The sequence below is a fragment of the Vombatus ursinus genome, unplaced genomic scaffold (assembly GCF_900497805.2).
Source record: "Vombatus ursinus unplaced genomic scaffold, bare-nosed wombat genome assembly UNPS02000580.1, whole genome shotgun sequence".
Taxonomy (NCBI): domain Eukaryota; kingdom Metazoa; phylum Chordata; class Mammalia; order Diprotodontia; family Vombatidae; genus Vombatus; species Vombatus ursinus.
Window position 1 is genome coordinate 8,948,296 of NW_020940358.1, and position 12,453 is coordinate 8,960,748.

Sequence of the window (12,453 nt, forward strand, 5' to 3'; positions counted from 1 at the left end):
CTCTGACTCTGACAGTCAGTGCTCTTTCCATGATGTTTATTGAATTGACTGAAGAGAAAGGAGAGAGTTAGCATTTTCCTGAGGGAGATCAAACTCAAAAGGCTAGTTAGCATCTGGACAGGTGAGTGCAAGGTACTCTAGTGACTGAAATTCCATCTTTTTTTCTCAAATGCCATTCAGCTTTGATCTTTTCCAGCCTTAGCCTCTTCTTGAACACTGAACAGCTTGAAAATAACTAATGTATTGAAGGGATGGAGCAACAAAGAGAGAGACTCGAGAGTGAGCCCAGTACTCTCACCTGGTCTTCTTCACCCCCTCCTTCCTCGTCGTATTTCAGGATGTTGTCTCTGACATCGTCTTCAGGATCAATGAGCAGCTGCTTGGTATGGCGCTCCTTCTCCCGGCGTTTCATCCATACCACAAACAGCAGAACCATAGCTACAATGAGACCCAGCAAGCACATGAGAACATTGTTTGCAAAAGGCAAGACTGGTGTCCTTTAATTCCCACCTCCTTGCCTTTGCCTATACATTCCTTCCCTCTCCACTCAGCTCAAATCCCATCTGTGCCTTTGGAAGGAAGGCTGAAATGGAGTCAGAGGACCTGAGTTCTATTTCCAGCTCTGCTACTTACTAGCTATGTAATCATGGACAGTCATTTAAACGGCCTCAGTCTCCTCCTCTCTAAAATGAAGAAATTGGACTAGAGGAATATCTTTTCTGGGGATCCAGTGTGCAAAAGAGAGATGCCTGAGGTATTGCAAAAAAAAAAAATACCTATGATAGACTGATTGACATCTTGTACTTCCTTGATAGAGACTGTCAAGGGGGGGGGGGGGGGGGGGGGGAATTGACTGCCGCTTTTTGTTAGCCATTGGCAGCAGAAGCAAACAGCACCTCTGCTCTGTGGGTCCAATTTTATTAAAGCAGTGTTTGTACTAGAGCTAGAATTTAATCTCATTGTAAGCAACATCAGTACTGGGATATCTAAAAATGTCTGGTCTGGGCTAAGCCAGACCGGAAGGGAAAGTCTGGAATCTATAGCTGGAAGGGATCTCAGTGATCATTCAGCCCAGTACCTTCCTTTTACAGAGGAGGAAACCAAGATGGGATTTTTAAGATCTTACTAATGGAAGATCTCCTATTTCAAATCCAGTCTCCTTTCCACTATAGAATGATGCTTCCCCAGCACTGCACCTTTTTCACTAAATGCAGAAAAAGATAGAAAGTTGGAGAAGCAGTTATAGTTCCCAAGTTCTCAAAATACACAGTAGGAAAAGCAGAGATGGCTTAGCATACACTTGCCCTTCTGATGCCAAAGGAGTTGGGCTAAGCCTATGAGCAATCAGAGCACAGATAAGCTTAGCTAAGGCTCTGAGGGCAGAACTGCAACCAGGCCAGGGATTGGACCTGTCTGCACAGCAGAGCAAGACTGGGGATGAGGAAATCATGTCCTGCACAGGCTTTCTTGCCTTTGAAAGTATTATCCCTCTAGCTATATCTCCCACTCTGCTTTCCTCTTATTGCTCCCTCTTCCTTCACTCTCAATCTTACTCTTTTCCTTCCCTCCCTTCTTCCCTCTCTCCCTTGTTTCCTTCCTTTTTTCCTTCCTTCCTTCCTTTTCCTTCCTCCCTCCCTTCTTTCCTTGATTATCTCTTTTTCCTTCCCTTCATTTTTCTTCCCTCTCTTCTTTTTTTCTTCCTCTTCCCTGTTCTCTCTGTCTTTGTTTCTGTCTCTTTCTCTCCCTCCCTCTCACTTTTGCATCTTCTTTTTCACTATGCCTTTATTGGTTTCTCTCCCCACCCCCTTGTCTCAGTCTTAGTCTTCTTTTTTCCTGACTCTTACTTATTTTACCTCTGTCCCTGTGTCTGAGAGTATATCATTCTATTTATCCCTGTCAAGGGTATCACCATTCTTCCATCCACCCAGGTTTGTAAATTAGGAATAATCTTTAACTTTTCACTCTGTCTCACAACCTATATCCAAACAATGCCTGTCTTATCAATTCTACTTGTACAATATCTCTTTCATTCTTTCCCTCCTCTCCATTCTCACCATAACCAGCTTAATTCAGACCCTCATTGCCTGTCACCTAGACTACTGATTTCATTAGCTTCCTAATTAGTTCTCTAGCCTCTAGTCACTGTTCTCTCCATTTCATACTCCACATTGCTGCCAAATTGATATTTCTAAAGCACAAGGCTGACCATGTCACTCCTCTGCTCAGGAAGCTTCAGTGGCTCCCTATTACCTCTAGGAATAAAATATAAACCCATTAATTTGGCATTTATCACCCTTCACAATTTGGTTCTAGCTTTTTTCCCCCCAAGCTGATTACTCTTCCTTTACATGCTTTGCATGATAGCCAGACTAGCTGCTCACTGTACATAATATTCCTCTCTCCTCTGAGCCTTTGTATAGGCTATCTCTCATGCCTGCAGTGTTCTCTTTCTTTTACCCCCACTTCCTGGAGCCCCTAGCTCCCTCTAAAGCTTAGCTTTAGGGCTGTATTCAGCAGGAGACTTTTCCTGATTTTCCCCCAGTTATTAGTAGTGTTCCCTATCCCCATTTGGGCAGCTAAGTGGTGCAGTGGATAGGGCACTGAGCCTAGAATCTGGAAGATCTGAGTTCAAATCCAGCCGTAGACACTTGTGTGATCTTGGGCAAGTCACTTAACCCCTATTTGCCTCAGTTCTTCTTCTATAAAATGGGGACACACTGGAGAAAGAAATGACAAACCACTCTAGTATCCTTGCCAAGAGAACCCCATGGACAAAGTTCATGGGATCACATAGAGTCAGATACAACTGAAACAACTAAACAATCCCCAATTACCTTGTATTTATTTTGGATATATCTTGCATATACAAGGCATGTTTACAGGGCATTGTGAATAGACTCGGCCTCAAATCCAGGAAATCCTGGGTTCAAGTCCTGCCTTAGACCCATACTGGCTGTGTGACTCAGGTCAAGTCACTGTTCTAGGCAATTGTCTAAGACATAAGCGGCAGAGAAGGTGCTGACCCAGATTGGTACAGGGAGTTCCCTCATGTGAGAGTCTTAGACCAATGAAGCACAGGAATGGTGTCTATCCTGGGCTCACATCCCGTCTCAGACAGTTGCTAACTGTGTGACCATGAGCAATGGTCTATACAAGATTCACTTAAATCTCAGTTTAATCAATCAATCAATTAATTGATTCACTTAATTCACTCAGTCTCAGTTTCCTCATTTGTCAAATAAGGATAATGATAGCACCTGTGTCAGTTGTGAGGATCAAATGAGACAACAGATATAAAGTGATGTGTGAACCTTAAAATGGTGCATAAATGCTGGTTATGATTATTTTCAGGTACAGTTAATGCTTAAATAAATGCTGGTTGAATTGAATTTTCTTCTCTGTCTCTTCTCTGTTCTCTGCTACCTGATCTTGTCTCTTGTCACCTTTGTTTCCCACCTTTCTCACTCCTGTCTTTAAAATAATCATGATAATGACTCAGCACTCCAAGATTTATTAGGGACCTTTCCCACAATGATCCTAGTATTCAGGCAGTGTAAATATTATCGTGCCCATTTTACAGATGAGGGAACTGTAGTGTAGCTTTTCAAAGTGATTTGCTCAGGACTACACAACTAGTGAATACTGGAGCTCAAAGACAGTTTGTAGGACTTAGAGTCCAGTGCTCTTTTCACCTCGAGATATCATACCCATGTCTTCATGTTCTGTTGTCCTCTTCATCCTAATGCCCACTCTCCTACCCAGCGCCCATTTGGAGGTCACCCATCTTTTTTTTTTATTTTAGGCAATCGTGGTTAAGTGACTTGCCCAGGGTCACACAGCTAGTAAGTGTTATGTGTCTGAGGTCAGATTTGAACTCAGGTCCTCCTGACCCCAGGGCTGGTACTCTATCCACTGTGCTACCTAGCTGCCCCTCACTCATCTTTTTTAAGAGTCATTACCAAGTCCACCTGTTTCATGGAGCCTTGCTCAATCCCTTTAGCCCTCACTAATTTCTGAGATCAGAGAATGAAGAGCAGGAAGGGATAGCCTCTGAATTTCTATAGCACTTTTGAATGAATGACACAGCCCAGTACTTCATTATGCAAAGAAGCCCACTTATCATTTGCTGTTTACTTCCTCAGTTTTACTCTTTGCACCTGCACTAGACTGTAAGCCTTTGGAGGGCAGATGCAACATGATATTATTTTTGAATCCCTGTAAGTGTTGAGCCCAGTGCTAGGCACATTGTAGGTGCTCTGCAAAGATTCGGTGTCTAATGATTTGATCATTCACAGTCAGGAGGTACTCACAGGGAGCTGGGAGATTTTTGATCTCTCATAATCTTCATTCTTGAACAGTGAGTTTTGTTTTGCAACTCCCTAGTGCATTGGTCCTATAATATGGTCTATTATAATTATCTGTGTTTGTGGCTCATTCCCCTGCTTGGCTGTAATCTGCATGTAGAGCTCTCCACAACCTGGCTCCAACTGACTTTTCCAGTGTTATTTCACATGAACACTCTCCAGGCACTCTACCTCCCAGCCAAACTGGACCAGCCAAACTAGCTTTTGCCTCAACTTTGGCATTCCATCTTTCACCTCGGGGCATTTATATAAGTGGTCCCCCAGGCCTGGGACATATTTCCTCCAGACCTACACCTCTCAGAATCTTTATCATCCTTCAAGACTCAGCTCAGGTATAACCTCTTCCTCTATGTAGCCTTCCCTGATCCTTCTCCATCATCTACTCCAAATGTTAGTGCTCTCTAATTCCTCAAATATATTTCCTTCTCTGTGTACAAGCCATTGTGGGGGAAAAAAATCACAGCATCTCACTTCCTTCTCTGCTGAGGTGGAGGACTATGGGTAAAGAACATTGCATAGGCGGCTCAGTGGTGTAATGGAGGAGGACCTGAATCCCACACTAGCTGTGTGACTTCGGGCAAATCACTTAATCTCTTTGTGCTTCAGTTTCCTCACCTGTAAAATGAGGGAGTTGGATCAGTGACCTCTAAGGTCCGTTTCAGTTCTGAATCTATGACCCTATGATATCCTCTAAGATTCAGATGAGATGCTCGTTAATTTTGCTGAATTACTTCCCTTTCCTTCCTCTTTCTTTTTTGTTCTTTGTCACAAGGGATGGCTTTCTAGGTAGGGGGAGGGGAAGGACTATTTTCAGAAATGAAGGTGATATGAAAACAAAAGATATTGATAAAAAAGAACATCAAGTCTTGTGCATTCTAGTCTCCCCCCCGCCCGTCCCCAAGCCTTTCATTCTGACTTCCTCTCTCCACCCTGCACCAGTGAAAGCAGCAGAATGAAGTGGCCCCTGCTCCTTCTGGAAGCTGAGATGAACAGGAGGCTTGCAGTTTACCTCATTTTCTCTCCTTGTTCTGAGAGCCGTGGTATTTATGCTCAACACGGAGGTGCTGAAGTGACTAGAAGAGGACTGGACAGCTAATTACTGGCACTCAGTGCCAACTGGCTGCCGCCTCGTCCTGCTCACGGTACAGTTTTCAGAGTTCAGCATCTTTTTTTTTTTTTTTTTTAATGCTTAGCTGAGATCTGCTTGTGAGCAGTAGGGGAATATAACTCTCCTCTCTGACATAAAACCCCTGAGCTATTTAGTGAGCTTTTTCAAGTCCTTTTCTGTTTTCTAAGTCATTCACCACAAGCTACCCGCCTGGTGCACAAAGGTGGTTTTGTAAGGGCTACGCTGGCTTCCAATGTTCTCTTTCTCCACCTGGTGGGAAAGCCTGCCATTGGCGATGCTGTCAGAGCTTCCTTATAGGAGAGACTTTTAGCATGTCAATAGCCAAAGTTGGGCCTGTTCTTGCAATTTATTCCCACAACAGAATAAAAAGCAGCATTGCTCCAGTTACGAATCCATTTGGACTCTGCGTGGAGTCACCTAGAAATCAATTTTTTTTTTGGTGGTGGGCTCCAAAAGGGGGCTGGGTTTGGAGTTTGAGGTGCTGGCTCAGCCACTTATTACCTGTGTGATTTTGGGCAAGTTGCTAACCCTCTCTGAGCTTCAACTTCTTCATCCATAAAACGAGGCAGATGGGCTATAGATGGCCTCTACAATCTCTTCTGGATCTAAGCCCCGGAGATGATACATTTTATTATGCATTTCTTTTTTAAAAATTATTTTTGAAAAAAATATTTTTTTATTAACTTAACAAACCAAAGAAATTAGTTTCTCTTCCCCAGTGGCCTGTGATTTTCCTAGCCAGTCCTTAAACACTTTGGGAACTTAGCTAGTGAACGAAAGAAACAAATATGAAGGAATATCAGAATACTAGAGTGTATTGGGCTGGAAGGAACTCTAGAAATCATTTAGTTCAATGTCCCTCCCTCCCCCCATTTTACAGATGAGGAAAGGAAAGCCCAAAGGGGGGAAACTGATTTGTCTGATGTCATACAGAGTCAGTGGCAGAGCCAGGACTAAGCTTTCAAGCCAATGTTCTTTTTCCTGAAGATACTAACTGGTTTGATATTTTTAGGACTCAGGCTTCAAGAGGGGTTTTGAAGGGAAAAGTGTCACATCTTTTATCAACTGCTTTGATATTTCTCATTTAGTATTTCCCATTTCACTTGGAAGAATGGCTTCATTGTATTGATTAGGCTGCATGGATTCCTGCTGAATCTGAGTATTACACCTGTCTCTATGGGTAGGTGGTTATGGATTTGTGCCCCATACCAACTGGCCAAGTGAGAATTGTGCCCACCAAGTAAAGTGAAAGCAAAGGTAATCACATTAGAGTATAGATTCCTTGAGAGTAGTTATTTTCATATCCCCAGTGCCTGGAACAGTACCTGGCACATAGTATGTACTTAGTAAATGCCTATTGATTGATTAATTGATCATACACACACACACACACACACACACACACACACACACACACATACACACACACCTTGCTCTGGCAGCCTTACTGGCTTGAAGCTGATGGTAGGTATTTTGAGCCAGAGGTCAAACATTCTTCATTCAAGAATGCCAGGTCACACTGCCAAGGTCAGTGTAATTTAAAAGTATCAGAACCGGTGAAAATGTCTTTTCTCTACTCCCTCCCCGCAACTGGCATTACTCCCTCCCCAAACCCACTCATCATAAATTACATTTCTTATCCTTCATGTGGCTTTTTCAGCTCTCAAGCATAAAAAAGTCAATTAGACTGACAATGAATGTCAAAATAAGCTTTGCTAATAAAAACCAGCCTTTAAAGGGGGATAATGCATCTGAAAATGAGGAAAAGAACCTCTTAAATTCAGTGCCCTTCAGCCAAAGGTAATTTTAGTCAACAGAATGTTCAGGAGGTTACCTTGTACCTTGAAGTTAAGTTTTGTAAAAAAAAGATAAAAAAAACCCTACAGCCTGGATTTCCTCTGCCCCCCCCCCCAGCTTCTGAAAGTCTGATGCAAACTTTCACAATTTTTTAGAACATCACAAACATTTTGAGGAGGCGTTGATAAGTGAGGATAGGGACCCAAGCACTGCCCTTCCTCTACCTCCAATGTGATGAGATTCTGGAAGCCAGATCTGGCTCACCCCCTTCAGCAGCACGCATAGCGGTGACCAAAATTGAGGTCAGGGTCAAAGGCCACCAGGCGACGGGCCCCTAGGAGTGACCCTGGGCCTCTAGTTATTCTGAAGCTCTTACATGAATGCATTATTACCTGCTTGGCTAAAGCATGGGACAGGAGTGAGAGACCCTGGTGGAGGAGGTGGAGGAGATAGAGTAAGAAAGAACGCTGGAGGGCCCCACAGGGCTGTTGCCTGTGCATTCTGGTCCTTTTTGCATTTTCATGAGCACTAACATTAACTAAATTTATGCAAATTCAAAGATAAAAATGATAACGTTATAACTTTGGCACAGTAGGGACAGAAACCTGGGAAGCTGAAAAAAATATGCATTGGGGTAAATATTCATTCCCAATGTGCAGGAAGAAGCAGTGGGACTCCCATTAGAGATAACCCAAGTTACAGTTTTCCATCTCTCTGCTTCTCACGCATCCCCTGGCCCAGTGTGTTTAAATGGAGATCTCAGAGCTTATGCCATTAGCTCTGCCTGGCACCCACATGCTGTAGCACATTAGGATAATGTACTCGCTCCAGCCTCATCCTCCCCCATTTAATCCTTGGCTTGTTTTCCCAATTGTTTTCCACAATAAGATACAACTCTGCTGAGTTCTGATTTCCAAGAAAGTGTGTATTTGGTCCAGCTGTCCCTTCCTCAGAATTCAAGTAGTCCAATCCAAACTCATGGGCCTTGGTTCAATGTTGGGATGTGGCCAGTGACCACTTCATTGGGTTTTAGAGGAGAAGTACCTTTCTCTACCCACTAAGGTAGATTCCTGAGGTTCAAAAAAACCAAACCAAAATAAAACAAAACTGAAAATAAGAACAGGACATTTCCTGGCCTCAGTAGGGCTCAAATTTAGATTCTTGAGTTTCCTTGGGCAGCTCACAGGCAACTGATGCTTCAGAACAGCAGTCCAAGTGGTGATTTAGTTTCTTTCCCATAGTGGACAGGGCAAAATTCGCCCTGCTATCAGTTGGGGGAGGATAGATGGACTAGGGGTGAGAAGACCTGGGTTGGAGTCCTGGCTTTGTCACTAACTCACTATATGACCTTTAGAAAGTTTCTTTTCCTGGACCTCAGTTGCCTTATGAATAAGATAATAAAGGCTAGTATTTATATAATACTTTAAGGTTTGCAAAATGCTTTATGTAGATCATTTGTGTCATGTATGTTACATCATTTGAGCTTCATAGTAACCATGTAAAGTAGGTGCTATTATTATATCCATTTTACAGATGAGGAAACTGAGAGAGGTTACATGACTTTCTCAGGGTCAGTTTCATAGCTAAGAGCAGGATTCAAACCCAAATCTTGCTGATTTCAAATCTATTATGCTACTTAGGTGCCTAAAATGTCCTTAACAGTTCTGATGCTCCATGATTCCATAAATGGCCTCGCAGGATTCCATCTCTTTGCTTCTCTCAATTCCTCCAACTCCCCTGGAGAATATCTCTAAGGGAATGGTGGGGGGTGGGCGTTGAGTCTGTGGGGCATAAGCTCATGGAGCATGAGCTGAACTGCCTAGCTTAGCAATGAGGGACATGGGGTAATGTGGGATGACAGAGCAGTCTCTTTATTGAGCCTTTAGTCTTGGGGTGTCAGCAAGGGGTGTCTGCATCAGGAGGATTGGCCACTAAGCCAGGAAGAGTAGCCCCCTCAGTGGACCTTAAAGAGAATGACCCCCACCCTTTGACTCCCTTGCTCTTCCTGTGTGATCTTTTATCCTTAATGTAGACACCCCTTGTCTCCATGGTGAGACCAATAAGGGGATTGCTTCATTGTCCCAAAGAGCCAGGTCCTCTAGTGCTGAGCCAGGGCAGTTCTTCACATGCTCCATGGGATGGTCCCCATCAGCTTAGCCCCTACTGCACACACAGGAAGCCCTTTGAGGTTTGGATAGTAAATGTTACCCTTCCCCACTCCAACCCTGACCTACCTTTGTCTATATCACTATAATGCCTCCCATGCCCTAGAGTTGAAGGCAAGAAAACTCATCCCTTCTTTGGCTCTTGTCACCTCTGACATTGTGGAGTTATTTATTTTGTATTTCTCAAATATACTTACTATGTTATCAATCAGTTAATCAATTGATGAGCATTTATTAAGCACCTACTAGCTGCTAGGCTCTCTTATAGGCACTGGTCACACAAAGATAAAAGCAAAAGTCCCTGTCCTCAAGGAGTTTACATTCCATCTGGCGAGAAAACATGCATAGGTGGAGGTATAGACTAAACAGGGACAAAGGTAGGCTGGATGGCCTTGTCTTTAAATGTGACCCTACACTTACTTAGTGCCTCATCATTCTTTTCTTAGTTTTAGTCATTTCTTCTTCCACCTGGTTTTCATTCTCCTCATAAGCAATCTGGACCAAGTTAGTGAGGCAGTGTTGTCATAGATTCAGGGAGGAAATGGACCTTGGAGGTCATCTCATTCAATCTCTTCACTCTACAGACAAGGGAACCGAGGCCCAGAGAGACTAAGTAACTCACCCAAGATCACCCAGGTAATACGTGGTAGAGGGAAGAATTTAGTCCCAGCTCCAGTGTCATGTGACCCTGGGGAAAATCATTTTGTCTCCCTGGGCTTCAGTTCCTTCTTCTATAGAATATAGGACTTGGACTCTGGATGATCTCCGTGATTCCTTAAAACTATGTTATTATAAGGTCTCATCACTATAAGAGTTAAAAATATATGTATCAGACCATTCTGCCAATATCCCATGTCATCGTCCCAGAAAACCTATATAGCTACAGTTTACATATTCTTAGGGGTTCCAGTCTAGGGAGCAATTTGTCTGGTGCATGGAAGCTTGGGCACAAATATTGGACATGAGCCAAGGGCCTAGGTGCCCCTCCTCCCCTTCTTCCCTTCTCCAGTAGAAGCAATACTCACTTAGCAAAATGATGATACATATGAGGATGGCAACGATGGCCCCCGTGCCTAGGCCGGCAGCAGCCACTGCGCCAATGGTGGTGCAGTCTCCATTCTCATCACAAGGGCACACTTTGACTTTGATGATAGACATGTTGGACAGAGGCGGGTTCCCTGAGTCTGTGACAATGATGGGAACATCATACATTCCAGCCTCCAGGTACATGATACGCAAGCTGAGCTGGGCATAGTCACCTGGAGCAAAACAAGCAGACCTCGATGAGTACATGTTGCTGGGGAACATTCCCAATACAAGCTAAGTCTGCTGAACTGTGGGGCTCTGCGTGCATAAGCAAGAGGGAAGCTGGGACATTGTCATCATATTCCCAAACCTATCTCTAATCAAATCCATGAGAGTGGGTTAACCCTGATCCGTGATCTGCCTAAAAGGCATTGGTGACAGCACCAAGTTGAATTCACTATGTGCTTTTTTCAAAAGGGGCTTACTATGAGATACTAAAACCTATGGATAATCAGAGATAGGGGAAAGGGAAAAAAGTAAGGATGAGAGGGAAGGAGAAAGAGAGAGTGACTTAAAAGGAGGGAAATAGAGAAGGAGAATATAAGGGCAGGGATTATTTTGATTTTTTGTCTCTGGCTTCCCTAGCACCTTACATAGCTTCTGACACTATAGTAGACACTTAATAAATGTTGAATTGAAGAAGAAAGGAGGGGATGGGGGAGAGAAGAGAGGTGGAGAAGAGAGGAAGAGAATAAAGAAAGGAGAAGAGGATAAAAGAGAACAAGGAATGAGATGAAAGAAAAAAGTGAAGGTAGAAGAAAAGCAGAGGAGACAGAATGATAGAGGAAAGGAAATGGGGTAAAAAGAATGATGAAGGGAGGACACAGGAGAGAGAAAAAGATAAATAGGAAAGGGGCAAGTATGAAAAGAAAGGGGCAAAGGAGAAAAAATGAAAAGTATGGCCTGGGTGTTGCTAGGCCTGTATGGAACCTGGAAGCTCAGAGTCAGATAACAGGAGGAAATAGTGAGGTGCTAGGAGAATTTGGATCAATTAGTAAAGTTTAGTCCTTTCTAAAAATAAGTCTGATTCTGCTTGGGCTCCTTATGTTAGTGGGGTTCCAGCTAGATTTTGGAATTCTTTAAAATGAACTAGGCATCTCCAGTTTCCAGAGTTATTTCTTGCTTTTGTTTTAAAGACATTCTTTTTTATTTCAGTCGAGTTGGGACTGCAGGTGAGTGCCCTTCCTCCTTTAGGCTTTGGTGCTAAGCTTAACAAGCTCTCCTATACAAAGCTCTGACATGAGAGCACTTAACTCTGGATGTCACACTGGCACTCATCAACAGCCTTTCCTTCACACTCTCCCTCCTGCTGCCCTTTACCACAGCCAGATTAAGAGGGAGGGAGGCAAGGACACTCAAGCACATCACATACTGGGAGCTTGGTCTGTGTTGGTCAGTAGGGAGACAGTGGAAGCCTCCAGATAGAGTGGACTTTGGGCTAGTAATAGTGATAATTATAGCAGCGGAGAGGCAGCCTGACATAGTGGATAGGATGTTGGGCTTGGGGTCAGGAAAACCTGGGTTTGAATCTAGCTGTAGACACTAGTGGCACTACCCTAAGTAAATTGCTCAGCTTCTTTGACCCTCAGTTTCTTCCTGTATAAAATGAGGGGTTTGGATTGGATGATTTTTTAATGTTCCTTTTAGCTCTGTATCTCTGAACCTCTTCCCATTAAATGCCAGGCACCATGCTAGGCACTGGGGATTCCAACGAAGAACAAAGCAAGTCCTGTCCTCAAGGAACTTCCATTCTACCGAGGGGACACCACATATACACAAGCAGGTAAGCATAAAGTATACATAGTCCTTTAAGATTTCCAGAGCATTTTACTTAGCAGAGTGTCTGGTACACAGTGAATGCTCAATACATATTTATTGATTGGTTGGTTATCTTATTCAGGATAACAGTCCT

General features: G+C 43.4%; 1 protein-coding gene across 1 annotated transcript in view; it reads right to left on the minus strand.

Annotated features, from left to right (window-relative positions):
- The window catches only part of CDH4 (cadherin 4), a 1,142,022-nt gene that overhangs the window by 6,746 nt on the left and 1,122,823 nt on the right, over window positions 1-12,453 (minus strand). The window contains exons 14-15 of the mRNA XM_027850675.1: window positions 10,481-10,714; window positions 299-438 (exon numbers count right to left, since the gene is read on the minus strand). Coding sequence (XP_027706476.1) covers window positions 299-438; window positions 10,481-10,714 — 374 coding nt within the window. The remainder of the gene's footprint in view (window positions 1-298; window positions 439-10,480; window positions 10,715-12,453) is intronic.